This window comes from Mesoplodon bidens, assembly GCF_964165515.1.
Source record: "Mesoplodon bidens genome assembly, chromosome: 1".
Taxonomy (NCBI): Eukaryota; Metazoa; Chordata; class Mammalia; order Artiodactyla; family Ziphiidae; genus Mesoplodon; species Mesoplodon bidens.
The window spans coordinates 170185612-170203821 of record NC_138176.1 but is presented as its reverse complement, the minus strand read 5'-3'; the positions used below and the strand labels follow the sequence as shown (position 1 = coordinate 170203821).

At 51.4% G+C, this 18210-nt stretch overlaps 2 protein-coding genes across 5 annotated transcripts in view; one reads left to right on the top strand and one right to left on the bottom strand.

Annotated features, from left to right (window-relative positions):
- The window catches only part of LOC308614999 (cadherin-23), a 72811-nt gene extending 71305 nt beyond the window's left edge, over window positions 1–1506 (top strand). For all 3 annotated transcript variants that reach the window (XM_081229886.1, XM_081229885.1, XM_081229887.1), the window contains one exon: window positions 252–1506. In XM_081229886.1, the coding sequence (XP_081086012.1) occupies window positions 252–578 (327 nt within the window). In that variant the 3' untranslated portion in view covers window positions 579–1506. The remainder of the gene's footprint in view (window positions 1–251) is intronic.
- Window positions 1507–1630: 124 nt separating this feature from the next.
- Window positions 1631–18210, bottom strand: part of PSAP (prosaposin) — a 32832-nt gene continuing 16252 nt past the window's right edge. Inside the window, exons 2-14 of one of the 2 annotated variants that reach the window (XM_081229917.1) lie at window positions 16814–16947; window positions 14915–14989; window positions 14205–14330; window positions 13034–13234; window positions 12484–12627; window positions 10505–10561; window positions 6698–6829; window positions 5355–5450; window positions 4842–5028; window positions 4599–4756; window positions 4189–4269; window positions 3793–3900; window positions 1631–2723 (exon numbers count right to left, since the gene is read on the bottom strand). In XM_081229917.1, the coding sequence (XP_081086043.1) occupies window positions 2688–2723; window positions 3793–3900; window positions 4189–4269; window positions 4599–4756; window positions 4842–5028; window positions 5355–5450; window positions 6698–6829; window positions 10505–10561; window positions 12484–12627; window positions 13034–13234; window positions 14205–14330; window positions 14915–14989; window positions 16814–16947 (1535 nt within the window). In that variant the 3' untranslated portion in view covers window positions 1631–2687. The remainder of the gene's footprint in view (window positions 2724–3792; window positions 3901–4188; window positions 4270–4598; window positions 4757–4841; window positions 5029–5354; window positions 5451–6697; window positions 6830–10504; window positions 10562–12483; window positions 12628–13033; window positions 13235–14204; window positions 14331–14914; window positions 14990–16813; window positions 16948–18210) is intronic. The other variant, XM_081229918.1, reaches the window with a different exon arrangement.

The following is an 18210-nucleotide window of genomic DNA, read 5'->3' as shown; positions in this document are numbered from 1 at the left end:
ATTTGAAAGATTCTCATAGGAAGCCCATGCTCCGGAGAACACATCTGTAGCACCAGAAGTATCCATGGCTCCCCTTTGTACCCAGTTTGAGAAACACTGCCACAGGCCGCACAGGCCTGCTGCTGCACGAGCTCAGGGTTCCTCATGTGCAGCAGGGAGGCAACAGGCCCATAGCAGGTGGGGCTCAGGGCCTTCCACCTGCTCAGGGCTTGGCCCTGCCCTGAATACGTGGGGGTCCCGGCCTCTTGCAGCTGATCCAGACTGAGCTGGAAGAGGAGCCAGGGGAGCGCAGCCCCGGCCAGGGCAGCCTGCACTTCTGCCACAAGCCGCCTACGGAGCTCAAAGGGCCAGATGGGATCCACGTGATGCACGGCAGCACGGGCACGCTGCTGGCCACCGACCTCAACAGCCTGCCCGAGGATGACCAGAAGGGTCTGGGCCGCTCAGTGGAGACGCTGACCACCGCCGAGGCCAGCGCCTTCGAGTGCAACGCCCGCACCGAGTCCGCCAAATCCACGCCCCTACACAAGCTTCGCGACGTGATCATGGAGAGCCCCCTGGAGATCACAGAGCTATGACTAGATGGGGGGAGCCCGACGGGTATGAGCAGCCCAACCCCACCCCTCCCGGGGCAAGAGCAGGGGCAGGACCTCCGGGCGGGGGTGGGGCCTCCCCAGGCAACTCTGGGCGCGCAGCCTTGGGTTGGCCCAGCAGCAGGGCCCACGTCAGCTGCTCAGATTCCACTTTTGCCAGACGCTCATTCGGCATCTGATCTCTACCTTCATAAAATTTGTTATTTTTTTAAGAAAACCAAACAGAAAGGGTGAGTATCTACGAACGAGGTAAGGAGGGTCACTGAGAGCCCAGGAGTCTGAGGATGATCTCAGCCCAGGCTGAGCTGAAAAGAGGCCAAACCGGCCCTCTTCCCCTCCCACCCCACCTCACGGCACAGGAGTCCAGCACCGGCACAGGAGTCCAGCACCGGGGAGGGAGCCCACAGCAGGCATACCCTGCCTGGCCTTGACTCTCTGACTCCAGTTCAAGTCCCAGTGCATTTCTGCCACATCCCTGGCCAGACATCCAGGTGGGGGCAGAGAGTAACCTGCTTCCCCACACAGACATGGTCAATGTCAGCCAGCGGCATTCTCTCCATTTCACTGGCTTTCCAAACGTGCCGGGCTCGTAAAACGACTGATGTTCCCTTGGGTTTTGAATATAGAGTGTTCGTGTGTATTCCTTTTTTAAATTAAGTTATTCCCTCCATATTCTCCCCTTGGTTTTGTTCAACTGCTACGCACTGAACGTTTCTGGCACGGTCTGAATTTAAAAAAAAAAAAAAAAAAAGCAAGTCACAAGGAACCGGCAATTCACTCTGGCTCTGGTAAACTACCCGTGGGGCTGGGCCGGCGGGTTGGGGGGTAAGGACAGGGCAGCTCTGGACCCACCTTTGGGGGCACTCCCCTGACCGCTTGCCCACTGCTGGCCCCAGGTGTGTCAGGGAGGACCAGATGGCATTTTCTTTCTCTGGCCAAATGGGGCCATAGGACTGCTGGGCACTTACAGGTTCACGGCCTCGGAGCTCATCAGCAGCCAAACTCTTCTGGCTGAGGTGTCACAGAAACACTCGGCCTCTGGTTGACAGACTTTATTGTTAAATCACAGAAATTTTAGTGTAAAACAAACAAACAAAATCGGTAAGTTCATTTAATAGCAACTGCACGTCTTGCTGTCTCCTGGCAACTGGAAGTGGAGGAGAAGATGCAGCCAAACAGGAGAGAAGGCAGGGCAACGGCTGAGGCCCCAGGCCAGCAGCCCCTCTACCTGGAAGCCAGAGGCTTAGGAGCTTGTCATCCATTTATTTGCAGGTCAAAAAGACCATCTACAAGGAGGGGGTCAGAGGGGAGGGAGCTGTACTGCCCAGAGCAACGGGGGGCACTGGGCAGCAGGGTGGACACAAGAGCAGGCATGACACAGTCACCACTGTCCACACGCACAAAAGCAGGCCCTCAGGACCTCCACAAAGAGCTAGCAGGTTACATTCAGGCAGACTTTTTCCCCCTCCCACCCCAAACCACAGAACTCCAAACAAACAGGGCATCAACCAGGAAAGCCGAATCAAAGGCTGACCCAAGGGTAGCAAGCCCGGCCCCACCAGGTCTCCTGAGCAGCTGCTTCCAGCGGCTCTATTACAGTGAGAACCACATTGTTTGTTTGTTTAAAAAGCCTAATAATTACTCTGAGCCTCTTATCTTTCATATAAAACTGCCTTTGTCTGGCAGTCAGCAGGCCCACGAGGCAGGAAGGTCCCTCCTCAGAGCAGGCCTCCGGAGGCCTCAGCACCCAAGGCCCATCCAGGAGGACGGACAACCTCAGTCAAGAGGCTCTGGCTCATGCCCACAGCCAGAGCCCCCTCTCCTCCTCCGGGTAACCACCATGCAGGGACAGACTCAAAAGACCTCCAGTGTACGGCATGTCGGCATCCATCTAGCAGACAGGAAAGGGACACTGAAGCAGCTACGCCAGCGGCATGCTGACAGCAATGCTAAGATGAGGGTGAGAAGAAAGGGGCTGAGGGAGAGGGCTCCTATTATTTTTATTACAACAAAGCCAACAGATCTGTGTGTTCGTTCCCCCAGACACACAAGCAGGAAAAGATACTGCAGTCCCTCTAAGACAGACCGTGCCTTCTAGTTCCACACGTGACGCTTGCAATGCTCGACAGCCTGACAGGAGAGAGGAAACAGTTTAGTCTGCAGGTGACAAACCCTATCCCTGGCCCATTAGTGCATCAGCCGGCACCCAAAACTGGGACCCGCTATCCTGTCCTAGATCAGCCGGGATGGCACCAGATGCTAAAGACCCGGGACAGCATCTCATTTAAACTCGGGGACAGTAGGTGGCTATGAGTTTCGGGGACTCATAAGGCAAGCGTCCAGAGCAGTGGATGAACAGCACCCCTGCAGGTAGGACCCAGGACCCCCTTCCTCTGGTTACACACCCGAGCCCCTGCATCGAGGCCCCCAAGGCAGAACTCCTCACCCAAGAGTCAGAGGTATACACCAGCTCAGGCCAGCTCAGAAACGGGCCCAGGTACCCAGGAGAGCTACAGAAATCCACTCCACCACTGACCATGCTGCAGGGTGAGGGTGCTGGGGCAAGGGGCTCGGCAGGGTGGGCCTCACCATCCTCCCTGCAGCAGCCCTGATGCTGGCTTATTGGTCACGAAGAACCCCCACGAGGACGCAGAAGTTGCACAAAAAGGAACATTGAGTAACAGAGGCTGAGCCGAAACGTCCCCACCCAGGAAAGCAGCATGGGTCACCCGGTAGTGGCCCCCAGCCAGGAGCCAACTCCCAGGCCGTTCAAGCAGAGCTCCGCTAGGCCCTGGGTGAAGATTCAGGCCGGGCGCCAGCCAGGGCAAGAGTGACCCAAGAGGCATGAGGCCTTGTGCAAGAATCCGATGGGCTTTGTGCAATCCCTCGGGTGACCTCATGCATATCTGACCCTGTCACCAGGGGACTGAAGGCAGAAGCAAGAAAGTGGAAGCAAAGAACACTGAAGAACATCCACTGCCACCGCTCTCTCCTCAAAGACAAGAATGCAGTGAGCCCTGCTTTTGCTGGTGGCCATAAGTAAGCCTAACTGCCCCCCTGGGCCTCAGTGTCCCCTCCCCACCCAGCTCCCCACCAAAGACAGGGTACAGCTGATTGCCGAGGAGCCTGTTAGAGCAGATTCTCCCTCGAGCTGCCTGCCTGGCGGGGGGCCCTGGGGAGCAGTCACTGAGCTACTCACGTTGCACAGGGCTGCCGACTCCATGTTCTGGCACCAGTAGCTCGGGCCCCAGACACACTTTTCAGTTCCCAAAAGAGGCTTACGGGCTGAGGGACAGGCTCCAATTTTCTATAAGGTCAAAAGAAGGGGGAAGAATTAGATTTCCCCAGCTAATCTTTTTCAAAACTGAGATGATTATCAGCTTCTAGAAGCAGCTAGAATCAGAGCTCTAATAAGCACTTTCCAGAAAAGGCAGGGTTGCTGAGTCAAGGGGTGGGGCCTGGACGCCTGGTTCTCCCACACACCATCCCCAGACTCTGACCCCGGCCCCAAATCTCGGAGGAACCCTTCCAGGGTCCATGCAGCACCTCCCAGGTCACACTGCCCAGGAACCCACACCGGCCCAATGCCACTTACCAGGCACACAAAGGAAGGGTCCATCACGTCCACCAGGATTTCTATCAGCACGGGCTCGTACGCCGTCACAAACTCATCACACTGCCAGGGAAACAGCAATGTGGGTCTAGGTGGGCCCAAGCAGGGCGCAGGGTGCTGGCCATGCTCTTCTACCAGCCCAACGGGCCCAGGGCCTCCCTGCCTGCCCAGGTGACACACCTACCCACACCTGCTCATGTTCTTTTCCCCCTAGTGGCTCCACTTGAGCCAACCGAGCACCTTTAAGAAAATCTGAGTGGACTCCATGCCAGAGGCAGAAATGGCTGCTTCTCCCTCAAAGCTTCAACCAGCAGTACACTCAGTGAGCTACCCAGCTCCTGCGTGTCCCAAGCAAGTTCTGACATTCGGGCCGAAAGCAGCCCACAGCGTACCTGCTTCTGGTACGGGTCAGGCAAGAATCTGCAGCCTTTCTCCAAGGCAGCAAGGATCTCCTCCTTTGTGCTGTTTTTCTCCAGGTTTCTGTCCAAACAGGCCACCAGCTTCTTGCACACCTCACAGAAGCCACCGTCCTTCCGCGGCGTCACGTGTGCTACGCAAGAGAGCACAGGCTCAGTGCTGGCAAGGCCCTCCCTAACCCGAGAGGGGCCAGCCAGCCTCACGCGCACTGGGCTCACCGGTCAGTGCAGGCAGCCCCCGGCTGGAGCAGAGATGGAGCATGCTGCACACCAGCTCAGGGCTCGCCTCCTGCAGGAGGATCGACAGGATGGAGCTGCCGTAAGTGTCCACCACCTCCTGGCACTCCTCGGATAAGGATGTGGGCAGCTTCGAGCACACGCTGTCCAAAGCATGAATTATTTCTTCCTGAAACACAAGAAGAGAGGCTCATGTGAGAAGACGGGAGGCTGTGTGGGAGAGACTCTGAAAATGCTGTGACCAGGGAGCCAACAGCAAGGTGCTGTTTTCTCCCCCAAAGGCTAGACCTACAGAGCAGGGCAAAGAGGCCGCCTCCGGCCCCAGCCCAGGGGGATCGGCTGCTGGCAAGTGGTGGTTCCGACTCCCGGGCTGGTGTCCCATACCCACAAGGGCCAAACCCAGCTCTCGGGCTGGGTCCTCCCACCAGGCCATTCTGCCTCCAGGGCCAGGAGCGCTTCCCTCTGCAATGGCATCATTTCCCAAAATCCACGTACCTCGGTCCTGTTGTTGTCAATCAGCTTGACCACCTCCTTCACCACGTACTCGCACACCTCACAGTAAATATCAGCCTTTGCCGGGACCGGATCCTTCTGTTGAAAGGGCAGAAGAATCCTAACACTGAGGGCCTCGCCTCACTCCTTGGTCCTGCTCCTCTAAAGGAGTGGGGCAGAGGCCAGGACGGGCTAGCGTCACACAAAGGCCACTTCCTGCTGCATTCAGAATGGGGGTGTGGCTTCCTCCCAGTGTCCAAGCCCCAGTCCCTGCTGCTCCTAAATTTATGGTGGGAAACCCATCCCTTTCCCCAGTCCTCTACCACCCCCCCAAAACCAGGAACAGAAGCAGTGAGACTGTCCCCCAACCCCAAAGAGCTGTCCATTCAGTGTCCGCTTGGCTGCAATGACCTCATCATTCAGCATTCATTTCGGGGAGGCGAATGGGGGAGAAGGAACAGAGAGAGGATTCACTATTAGTCTACTGTTTAGAAGACAGCGTTTTAAACATGTTTCAGGTCTGCTCTTGCGTTTCAAGTCTCAGAGCCTACCTTTGATAAAACAATACTGCTGAACATAATTTTCTGTGATAGTGGCAACATTCTCTGGCCGTGCCACACAATACGGCAGCCGCTAGCCACATGAGTCTACTACTAAGCACCTGAAATGTGGCTAGTGTAACCAAGGAACCGATTTTTTTTTTTAATTGGAGCATCACATGTGGCTAGAGTACAAGCTATAACTCTCCATCTTCTCCAGCCACTAATTCAGTCAGCAAGATGGGCCAGAGCCTCTGAGCATCTCGACTGGACAGGAGGGGCAGCAGCAGCACTTCCGACTCTGCCAGACACAACCCTTGTGTGGTCCACGTGGTACACGTGCCGAGAGAAGACAACAGGAGGAGACGAGACAGCTAAAGGTCAAGTGACACTGACATGGAAAGTTCTGGAACAAGAAGTGCACACAAGTGCCATGTGATAAGATATCACATGGCTGGGCGCCTGTTCTGGGAACACCAAGTCTGTACCACAGCTACAGCATGGGGAAGGAGGTGGGCAAGGCCACAGAGAGCACATCGGAAAGGTTCGGTTGGAGCCGGGCACTGAAAAATGATTTCGAATGGTGTGCTAAGAACGTAGACTTGATCCCATGAGCATTAGGGTTTATAACCAAGGAGATAAATGTACGAGGGTAGGGGCGCTGCATCAATTTAGGGGATACTGTAAACTAATGGTCTCAAACTCAAATACCTTTAAAAGCCAAGCAGGGAACCAAAAGAGTGTGTGCCGTGTTGGGTGTGACAATGTGGAGTGGCGGGGCATCATAAAACCAATGGCACCAGGTACCTTTATGGGCTCCACCAGCTCCAGGGCAGGGATGACGTTCTCCGAGACCACCTTGGCAGGCACCAGAGTCTCCATGGGCATCTCCTTCACCTCGTCACAGAACCCAACCAGCCCACAAATCTCCTTGGGTTGCTAAAAAGAGCACAGAAGCAGCAGTGAGAGGCAGGTCCAAACCCACCACCCCTTGTCCCACGCTCTACACACTAAGTTGGGGTGCTGGAGGAACATCCTAGACCCAGTGTCAAAGCTGACTGCCCCCCAGACAGGCAAAGATTCCACATGAAATCTAAAGGGGCTTGTGCAAATGCAGATGTACCAGTTTCACATGGGGAAGGCGGCCATGCAAAGCTTTGAAGAGTGATCAGACAGAACCACTATCTGCTCCAGCCAGGGAGCACCCAGGGAAGCAAAACTCCTGGCACCTTTCAAGGGCAATCGAATCAACTCCAAGGACACCTGGTCTGTTCTAGAACCTGTTTTTCAGTTGAGCTGGCTCGCCCTCAGGAGGAGGAAGTAATAAGCTACACGTTCTTTCTAGAGGAAGAACTACGATGCCCATAAACTAACAGAAAGCCAAATGTGTTAGAAATAAAACCACACCGGATCTTTCAGGAGAAGGACCATTTAAAATGATGCATTAAGGGGAAATAATGGCTTTTTAAAAAGCCACATTCTACATTCACAGCTGCACACACACACGACACATGAAAACCCAGTCTCCCCATGTCGTGAATCTTTTCAAGTCACAAGGTCTCCAGATCCCCTTTCCCCTCCAGACACCAAACCACAGAAGAACTAGATAGTTTGGACGACATCTTGACCATTTCACTACGACAATGGCCAAGAGCAAGTGAAGTATACACACTTGGTATACTTTGTAAACAAATGCAACTAGCTCTGGCCTGATGGCATTTGCTCCCACTGGCAAACCATAAAGCAGCGGGAACAGGATTGCTAAAACGGGCCCTGTTAAGGGGAAAGAGTAGCTCATGGCCATGGTTCACCTTGTTTTAATATGCAGAAGCCTCTAAAATTAAATAAGGCTGGAGAATTCTGAAAAGTATATCCTAGAAGTATCCTATCTCTGGCGGGCTTTAAGAACGGGCAGAAGTCAGAAAGGGGTTAAAGATATAGCAAGCTTTTAGAAAAAGGACAAAGATCAGGAGGTGTGGCTGCTTTGTCTCAGATCAGCTTTGCTGTACTAACTCCTTGAGGAGACCTAGGTGAAAATTCAGATATTTCAACCAAAGTCCTCTCCTATTAGACTTCAAAATACCTTTGAAAATCTTTAATTCTAAAAATGGAGGGCGGTGCTCCAAGGAGGGCAGTGCTCAGTACAACCCCGAAAGGGCACTAGCTCGGTAAGTCTAGTCTGGGGGCTCGGTCCCCATGTTTTGCCACCAATGGCCTGGCTCTTGAGTTGTCTCGTGTGGCTCCAGAACCCAAAGGACCCCGTCACCCAGAGGGGCAGAAGCCATAATCAAGAGACTGTTTCCAGTTCTCCGGATCCAACAGACCGGGGAACAGTCTGCTCGCTATCTGCAAATGACTTGCTCATGCAGCAGAAGCATTTCTGGGGCGATGAAAAACACGACCAATGACATGCAACGCTCTCCTGAATCATGACAGAAACAAGGTGTCCCCACTGAAGTTGGGCCTGCACTGAAGGAAGCTGAGGCCACCGATGGTTCCCCACCACACTGGGGGCCTGCATGTGGCTGGCTGGGCGCTGATTCCGGCCAGAGTGCAAGGCTCTGTGGGCTTCGTCTGCTGGGCCCCCCGAAGGGGAAGTGAGGCCCCTGGCCCCTCCCAGTGCTGAATCACACGGGAGAGACGCGGAAGCCCCCTTGCCAGCCAAGTTATTCACACAGAGAGGGAGCCTGCCTTTCCCAATCTTTCCTTGTATCTGTCAGAGCTGACGATGCCGTACAAAAAAAGGTGAGCAATATTAACAACAAGCAGCAGCAGACCACTACTACAAGCAAATTCCCAGCACATACCTGATCCTGCTGTTGAACAAAAAAACAGGAAATCGGAGATGAAAAAAATAAGAGAAAGGAAAGGACACAACAGTTAAGAAAAAATTAAAACAACAATAATCAAGCAGTTAACCAGGTATAAGGATGTCTGTCACCAGAAGTTTAGGTGAAATGCCCTTCCAGTCACCTATCAGCAACCTACCTTGTTCCTACTATTGCATGCACATGGGGACCCTGAAAGCTACTCTCTCCTTCAAGGGTTAGATCACGCTGCCCCCAGCCTGTTGGTGCACCATCCCCATGTCCCTAACACACCACGGCAAAACACTGAGCAGCAGGTCCCCAGAAAACATGTTAGGAGGGGCTTTCCTGGCTCAGAAGCCAAGCCCACCACGCCTGCAAGGCCCTCACCTCAGGCTGGTGATGAGCAGCCGGGAACAAGACACAGGGCTGCTCAAATCAGGGGTGTGTGTCAGAATATCAAATACACCCGGTGGGGCGGGGTCAGGGATCCCCAGCCCAGGTCTCAGGGCAATCTGCCCCCAGGTGGCCAAATGCCAGCCTGGAAGGCTGGTTTGACAATGCAGGCATACCTCATTTTACTGAGCTTCACAGATTTTACAAACTGAAGGTCTGTCACAACCCTGCTTCAAGCACGTCTACTGGCCCCCATTGTTCCAATGAATAGCACTTCCTCACTGCCTGTTTCTGTGTCACATTTTGGTAATTCTCACAATATTGCAACTTTTTACTACTATGACTCACTGAAGGCTTAGATGATGGTTAATGGTTTTTAGCAATAGAGTATTTTTTAATTAAGGTATGTACATTGTTTCTTTAGACCTAATGCTACTGCACACGTAACAGACTACAGTGTGGTATACACATAACTTTTATATGACTGGGAAGCCAAAAAATTCGTTTGACTCACTTTATTGTGATATTCACTGCACTGCAGTGGTCTGAAACCAAACCTGCAGTATCTTCGAGCTAAGTCTGTGTTATTAAAAGCCCTGCCCTTTGACTCAGCAATTCCTGTCTTAGTTACCTATCTTAAGGGAAAAAACAGGGATGTGCATGTGTAGCTATTTGGCCCTAAGGAGAACAAACTCAAGGACTGTAGGCCAGTCTCAACATAGTTAGGAAGTCAGCATGACAGAGGAAAAAAGGACAACTCACCCCTCACCCACTGCAGATTAGATCTCAGGAGGCCAGTGCATCTTCCCCATGTGAGGATGCCTTCAGACCTCCCTGCCCTGTACAGTTTGCTGCATGGATCCAGCTGGCTTCACTGTGCTTTCTGGATATTTTCTACCTCTAACAATGAAGGAATGCCCCTACCACCTGGATGCATGAGAAGCAAGTGCACGAGTTACGGGCTCAAGCAGCAGCTACAGCTAACAGTGCTGCGGAGTGCAGGACCAACTCTGGGAGGCGGATGCTCCCCCCCTCAGAACTCAGGCTGGAAGAGAGCAATCCTCAGGCCTGGTCTAGCTACAGAGCAGACTATTTATTCCCAAGGGTCCCATAATGAAAGCCAGATACTAGAAATCTGATGGCCAGCTCACATATGCACTGGCAAACAAACCGCCAGTAAGCCAGCAGGGCAGTCCCGGGGGTCAGGCTGCTTCAGCCTTTCCCCTACCTGGGGAAAGCAAGGGGGAGGTACTGAGTTGCAGGTGGACAGTCTGAGGGTCAAAGAGGGCTCATTTTGGCCCAATTCAGTACTCAAAGGTAAAAGGGAAACGAAACCATGTAATTTTCAAAATCCTAGAAATCAGTTTGAGACAAAGAAAAATGCTAACAAGGAGCTTCCCCTGCCACCTACCATATGCATCACCATTTGGATGGCGATTTCCGAATACTGGTTGATATAGTTCTTGCACTGGGGAGAGAGAAACAGACTGTTAGCGAAACTCATTGCTACACCAACATACCAAAACCCCACCCTTTCCAACAGTGTCAACAGGTGAGTATCAAGCAAGTTTCCAAGAGTGGAATCATCAATGCCTGCTCTGGGCAAGTCTCAATAAGATAAAAAATGGCAATTTGGGCTTCCCTGGTGGCGCAGTGGTTGAGAGTCTGCCTGCCGATGCAGGGGACACGGATTCGTGCCCCGGTCCGGCAAGATCCCACGTGCCACGGAGCGGCTGGGCCCGTGAGCCATGGCCGCCGAGCCTGCGCGTCCGGAGCCTGTGCTCCGCAACGGGAGAGGCCACAACAGTGAGAGGCCCGCGTACCGCAAAAAAAAAAAAAAAAAAAAAAGGCAATTTCGTTACTCCATACCTTACAGGAAAAGGTGTGTGCAAAAGTGTTTTGAAAATGTTTTCCAAAGGCCCTTAGAGATGAGGTCCTGCAATCTCCTTCTATGGCCCCTACTTTCCCCGAGGTCACACGGCAACTACTCAGCGGCAATTTAGAGTGAGTGTGGCTGCAAGATACACTGCTGATCAATCCGAGATTAGTTTTCAGATCTGTTCACACAGTCTTGGACAGGATTATAAAGTTTAAATCCAGTATAATCCAGTTAAGTTATCATGATTTTCATAAAAATCTAGGTATTTCCTGCAGACCCTATGTGGTCATGACTGGGGAGCCTCTACATGTGAGAAAACTGAGGGTGATATGAGAACCCTCAGAGAGGTTAACCTGGGGAAGCCAAGTGACAGCACAAATATACCAAGATACTTCAGTGAGGCTGAAAGACTCACAGGCTTTGAAGAAAGTTAACAGAAAGGAACCCTTAGCTCCCAGAGCCAGCCACTCCCACCCAGAAAGGCTGCTCTAGATCCCAGACCCACGGACTTCTTACAGCTGGCCTCCCCACATCCAGTCTTGCAGAGGTTTATTAGTGGTCGGGGACTAAATGGCATTTTGGTTTTAGAAATCAATCTCGTGAGTGTGAGTAATGGGAACAGGGTCCAAGACATAAACCCTCACGGGGCTAACGAAGAGTTTCTGAGCCTGGAGGACCAACATTCACCAAAATAAGGAAGGCATCCCGGGTGAGCCTCTTACAAGCCAGGCGCGTGGCTTTCCCTGGGCAACCACCCTGCTGGTGGCGGGGACAGCACACCTAGAATTACGAATAGACAACAGCCAGGCCTTAGAACCGGAACAGGGTTCTAAGTGGTTCTACGGTTGTTTCTTAAAGTTGTGGTGACGGCGAGGAGAAAAAAAAAAAGTCTTCACAAAAGTGGTCTCTCGGGCTTCCCTGGTGGCGCAGTGGTTGAGAGTCTGCCTGCCGATGCAGGGGACACGGGTTCAAGCCCTGGTCTGGGAAGATCCCACATGCCGCGGAGCAACTGGGCCCGTGAGCCACAATTACTGAGCCTGCGCGTCTGGAGCCTGTGCTCCGCAACAAGAGAGGCCGCAATAGCGAGAGGCCCGCGCACCGCGATGAAGAGTGGCCCCCACTTGCCACAACTAGAGAAAGCCCTCGCACAGAAACGAAGACCCAACACAGCCATAAATAAATAAATAAATAAATAAAGCAAACTGTCAACAAGTAAAAATAAATAAACACTATTAAAAAAGAAAAAAGTGGTCTCCTCCTTCCACTATTTTGTCCCAGGAGTTCTGTTACATATCTAAACTCAATTAACCAACCAAGTATTTAAGTACCCACCACATATCTGGCTGCTTTGTGGGAACTGGGAATTGTTTGAACATCTCTTCCTCAAAGCCCTCAGGCTGGAACTTAAAATGGCACCCCAGGAAGTGAACTTTTCTTGGCTCCCCCACTGCTGTCTCCACAGCCCAGCTCCCTGGCCCAGAACATCCTCCGATGCCTGAGGTAGGGCTCACCATGTCGGCCATGCCAGGCCCCAGGCGGTCGCACTCCTCCTTGGCGTGGTCCACCAAGGCCTCGACAAAGGTGGAGTTGGTCTTCACAGCATTCTGGACGTCAGTCACCATCTGAATGCAGTCCTGGCAAACGTCCCCGTTAGCCTAGAGACACAGGGGCAGTTGGTCTGTAAACACTGCATATTCCTAAAAACAGCTAAGAGTGTTCAGATTCCAACATGCTCGTAACTGCAGCACCATGGGTGAGTCCCTGAACTGTTCCTAATGTGTTTTTACAGGCTCTAAAGGGACTGACAGGTTTAAAATCAAGTGGGCATTGATTATAGTAAAGCGTAAAGGGAAGGGGGAACCATCTCTGCGTCTGTTAGATATCCTGGTTCTTCAGAACCTCCATGGCACAACCATCTGAAGGGTGGGCTGTGGAACTGCAGAATCAAGTAAAGGAATAAGGCCCCAGTCTGAGAGCTGTACGCACACGCTGCCCCCTTTTGTGTCGCGACTCAAACCCAACCAAAGACGGGGCCCTGGGCGGCCAGGCCCACTGCCTCACCTTGTGCTGGGGCTTGCTGTGGGGCCCGTCCTGAGGGTAGAGGAGGAGGGGCACGTTGGCCATGAAGGGAGCCACCACCTCAGCCATATCCAGGTCCGGGATCTGATTGGACTCGAGCTGATTCTGGTGATTCAGCTCTGCCAGGTGCTTCTGAAGAGACTCGCAGAGGTTGAGAGCGGAGCACACCTCCCCGGGGTGGCTCTGGTGGGGGAAGAGGCACAAGTGGAAATCCTCTCCCCAGAAGGAAACAGGCCACCTGGCACCTTCAAATTCTCCCTTTCTTCATCTCCTGGCTTGACTCACGTGCGCACGCCCAGCTAACAGGCACATCTCAAACCAAACCGCCCAACCTGCTTGGCCGGCCCCACGGCTCCATTATAACAAATGGTTCCACCACCGTCCTCCCGGAGGTGCCAGCCACAAACCTGGAAGACATGCCTAACTCCTCCCCTCCACCAGCAAGTCCAGTCCGTTTATCCACTAAGACCACGTGCAGCTGTCCACCTCCACTGTCCCCATCAGATCTCACACCTGACCATCCTGCCAGCTTCCCCTCTTGCAACTCCCAGTTGGTGGGACCCAGACCAGACCAATCCCTTTGAAAAGGGATCATCTCACCTCTCCCCGTGAAACCCTCCAAGACCTCCCCATTGCACTGGCAATCCTGAAACACAGCCTGAAAGGTCTTGCGTGATGTGACCCCTGCTTTCCTCACCAAAACCTTGGTCCCATCTCAGGACACTCCTGCCCCACTGGAGGTTTTTAGGGTCCTTCCAAATTCCACAAGCCTGGCTCCTTGTTCCTTGCTGAAAACCCAACCTCTGGCACATGGTTTATGCGTAACAGATACTTACTGAATGAAAGTCCAGCATCCTTGTAGCTGACATGAGTTATCAAGTCAGCACCTATAACTGTTATACCAGTTTACATTCCTTCATTAATTCTATGAGTTCCCATTTCCCATACCCTCCCCAACCAACCCTTGAACGTTACAAGCAGAGTGGTCTGCTGTGCCAAAGCCATTCTGGACGAAAACTGTACAAAAGATCTGTTGACGAAATCTCAGTCTATGAACGGACTTTCCATTTTAGTCACTGTAATCTGGTCTGGAACCTCCCCTGGGCCCCAGAGGTGCCTTGAAGGAAGAGTCTATCTATTCTCCATCACGTACCATTTGTCCTTTAATCATGTCCAGGATGACCGGGAGGTAGGAGTCGACGATCTCCTTGCAGGAGGCAGACATGTTCGGCTTAGGCAGCCAGTCACAGGTCCTCTCCAAGTACACAAGGATCTCCTGCTAGAGAGGACAGAGGCAAGGGTCGGACCAGGATGGACTTCTTCTCCACAAACGGGCTGAAAGCAAGAGGCCCTCCACAACTCCAGAAACGTGAAGGCTAGAAACAGTGGCCCTCGGGGAAGAGGACCTGGGAGAGGGCTAGTGTGGAGCCGTGGCCCTACCAGGTCAGTGAGGCAAAAAGCAGTGCGAGCACTATTCAAAACGAAAATCCTCTGACCTGCGGTCTCACTGGCACAGGGGATTCTGAGCAGAAATCACCAAAAATGGACCTAAAGGTTAACGGCATGGGATACAAAATCCCAATCAACCTCGGGCATTTGACGCCTAGCCCAGGAGTCAGCAAACTAGGGCCCGCGGCCTGTTTTTGTACAGCCTGTGGCTAAGAATGTTTCTTACACTTTTAAAGGATGGGGTGGGGGACATTACATGACAGAAGCAGTCTGTGGCCCACAGGACAGTTATTTCCAACCTGAGCCTAGACCACTCCTCGCTGGACGTCCCCAGTCACAGCTCTGTACGGAACCGATGCACGTGGCCACACGGCCACCGCTCACACGCAGTCACACACCCTGGTGGCGGCTCACCTCAGTGGCGTTGTCTTTCAACATGTCACCGGCTGCAGTGATGACGTCTTTGCATATGTCGCAGGGAAGGGATTTCTAAGAGGAAGGAACACGAGGGAGAGAGATCTGTATTTGTAGGACATAACTCACACCGCACACAGCTGAAAACTGCCGTGGCTTTTCCTGTTTCATCTAACCATGGCCATCGCTGACACACTGGCACATCCTGGTCCCCCAACCTAGATGAGAAGCACTGGACACCGCGGGGGAGGCTTAGATGTGACTGATCACACTACTCTGTGCTTCTACAGGATAGAAACCCTTTTCCTGTACCCTCTACCCCTCAGCGCCTTGCTCAGTGCACACGGCACAGGCTACATTTCGCATTCATGCTCACAACAGCGCTGTGAAGAAACTGAGGCTCAAAAATCAGCTGGAACTCAGGGCAGCAGAAATCAGAGAAAATCGGTAATGTGACGGAACATCACAGAGTAAGAGGGTGCGGGCAGTGAAACAAGGCCCAGTCAGACCTCCGCGCATTCCCACCAGCACTGCTGCCGGCGCTCTGTCTGCCTTCCACCTCCTGGGCAGTGCTGTGTGCCAGTGAAGGCCACACGTCACCACTGCAGAGCTCAGAGACCTGACACGAGTCTTCTAGACAAGCCTGGCATCCCTACATGGCCCAGGACCACGGAAATTCTAGCCAGTCCTCAAAGCTCTTGGGGCGCTCCCTTCTTTATGTCAACCTATTTTCAACCCATGAAGAAGGAACTAACACATCTGGGTGAGATTAAGGAACACCTGTGAATTTAGCTGCATTTAGAGAAACCGCCTTGAACCTTTGGACCTAATCAGGCTAATACTGTGCATGGGGCCACTCAGGTCACATATGCCTTTCTTTCAGTATCGTGAATTTATGATATCCTGAATTTGTGCATGATGCCCGAGAGGTTCAGGTATCCATAAGACTGTCCTGTCAAGAGGGAAAGATCTAAACTTCCCCCATGATACATTAAACTTCAAAAGAGGAAGCAGGATTACAAACAAGATCAGAAGCAAATTAGAAACCAAATCTGAAAGTAATTTTGGCCACAGAGAGTGGTTTAAGACAGTGAATTCGGAAAACTAAAAGAGCAGTGTTACTGAATTAATTCTTCTTCTCTTACTGAAGGAGTACTAGTGGCCACCGATAAGTTTTAGACCTCAAGTTCCACACAATCAAACCTGCCTTGTACCACAGGCTGAAGCACATCCCAGAGCAAACAAAGAGCACTTCCTGTAGTCGGCTGGCCCAGCCAGCAGAGCTCGGGTGTCTCCTGAGAGGACTCAGGTTGCGTGGAGTATGCACGTGAGGTTTGTCATCTTAAGAGTATTCCCCATATTAATGTGCTATATTTATCACTGTTTAGATGAAAAATCAGTGGCATCTTTTCCAGTTTGGCTATAGTTGGAAATAAAATTTTAGATAGCAATCAAGCTCTAGGGTCTGAATCAGTGATCTGCCTGTTTAAAAGACAAAAATACCAAAAAAGGGGGAAAGGATTTCAAAAGCTTAGCATCTACTTTGAGTGAGTGACCAAGGACAGAGCTGTACCCGTGTGCCCTGTCCTGGGAATGGGAGCTGCACCTGCCGGTCCCTTATGTGGGGTAGAGAGGTGGGAGCTGCATCTGGAGGGCAGCATGGGGCACGCGGTGGAGGACAGGCAGGACCTCACCCTATCTATGCCACCAGGACACTGGGCGGCCTTGGGGGAATGGAGCCTCCCCACTCCAGCCCGCCACTCCTCCGCGTGGGTACCCCCACCCACAAACAGGACTCAGGTTCACCAGGAAGAACAAACAAAAGGAAGCAGGAGAGAGCGCTCCGTAAAGGGCAGCAGGTACAGATGACACAGAGGCCCAGCAGTCGGAGGCACTCACCACGGCCGGCTTGCTCCAGACGGTCTGCAGGCAGTGCTGCACGGCCCCGCAGTCAGACGCCGTCTTCACGTTCTGGCACCACACGGCCGAGCCTCTGGTACATTCTCTCAGGCCCAGGACGGGGCTGGCGAGAGCTGCAAGCAGAATCAGTGTGAGGATGCGGCCCATTCCCACACACCAGGCCCACCTCACTTGCTTCCCCAGCATCAGGGGCCTTGGCATTTTGCGGGACACTAGGCTGGCCCCTCACCAGCTGTATGAGACACGAGCCACAGAGCCAAGGAGCTGCGTTGTCACATATGTCACAGGGCTGAGAGGGACTAATCTACCTGGATCATCGTTTTCCTCTCACACTATTTTTAAACAGTAACAGACAGATCAGTCCTTTTAATCTTTACCATCTTACATTTCCATGAAGTAATGAAAGAAATCACAAGAGAAAAGACTGGCAGGTTTAAAAATAGAAGATTTTAACTTCTGTAGAAATGAAAAATAGCCAAAGTTAAAAAAAATTGTAATGAGAACCCAAAGAGTCATATCCTTATTACATAAAACAATGGCTTTTAACGTTGTTCTAGTAGAAGAGACCTTTTATAATCAACTGGGTGAGTTTCTGCACATAAACAAGTTTGCTAGCAAAAAACAAAACTATATAGCCTGGATATCACAAAGTGTAGGTATGTCCACTCGAAACCAATTGCACACACGGAGTTTCATCTACGGTATAACAAGGAAAGGACTCGGGTGGAAGTCACAACCACAGAAATGGGATTAGGAAAAAAAAAACAGAAGAAAGGTTCAAGTCACCTGGAACCAAAGAAATGCAGGTTAAAGCAAGAAGGTACCATATTTTTAAAATTAAAATAATAGCCAATGGAAAACAAAAACAAAAAACCTTATCACCAAATAGTGATAAATTTGTGGAAAAAGATGCATTCTTATAAGGCTGACAGCAGTGTGACTAGTAAGTACTTCTCAAAATATATTAATATATTTCAAGAACTGAGGGAAAAAAATCCCTCTTCAAAAATCCACTTCTAATAAAACATTTTAGGGAAATCCAGTAATTCAAGAGGTAAAATACAATATGCCTAAGTATATATATATATATTAAATCAAATTCACGATACTAAAAAAAAGGCAGATGTAACCTGAATGGTCAAAACCAGAGGGAAAAAACTAGTGATATTCTTACCAAAATATTATACAGTTGCTAAATATACTTATAAAAATGATGTATGTCAAACAGAAAAATATTCAAGAATATGAAATTGGGGTTGTACAAAAATCAGAAAATAAACAAAACAAGGTGGTTGGCTAAATTACTTTTTTAAATTCCCCATGTCATGTTGTTTGTGTGTAATTTTAAAGAATATTTTATAAACTGCCCTGAGAGA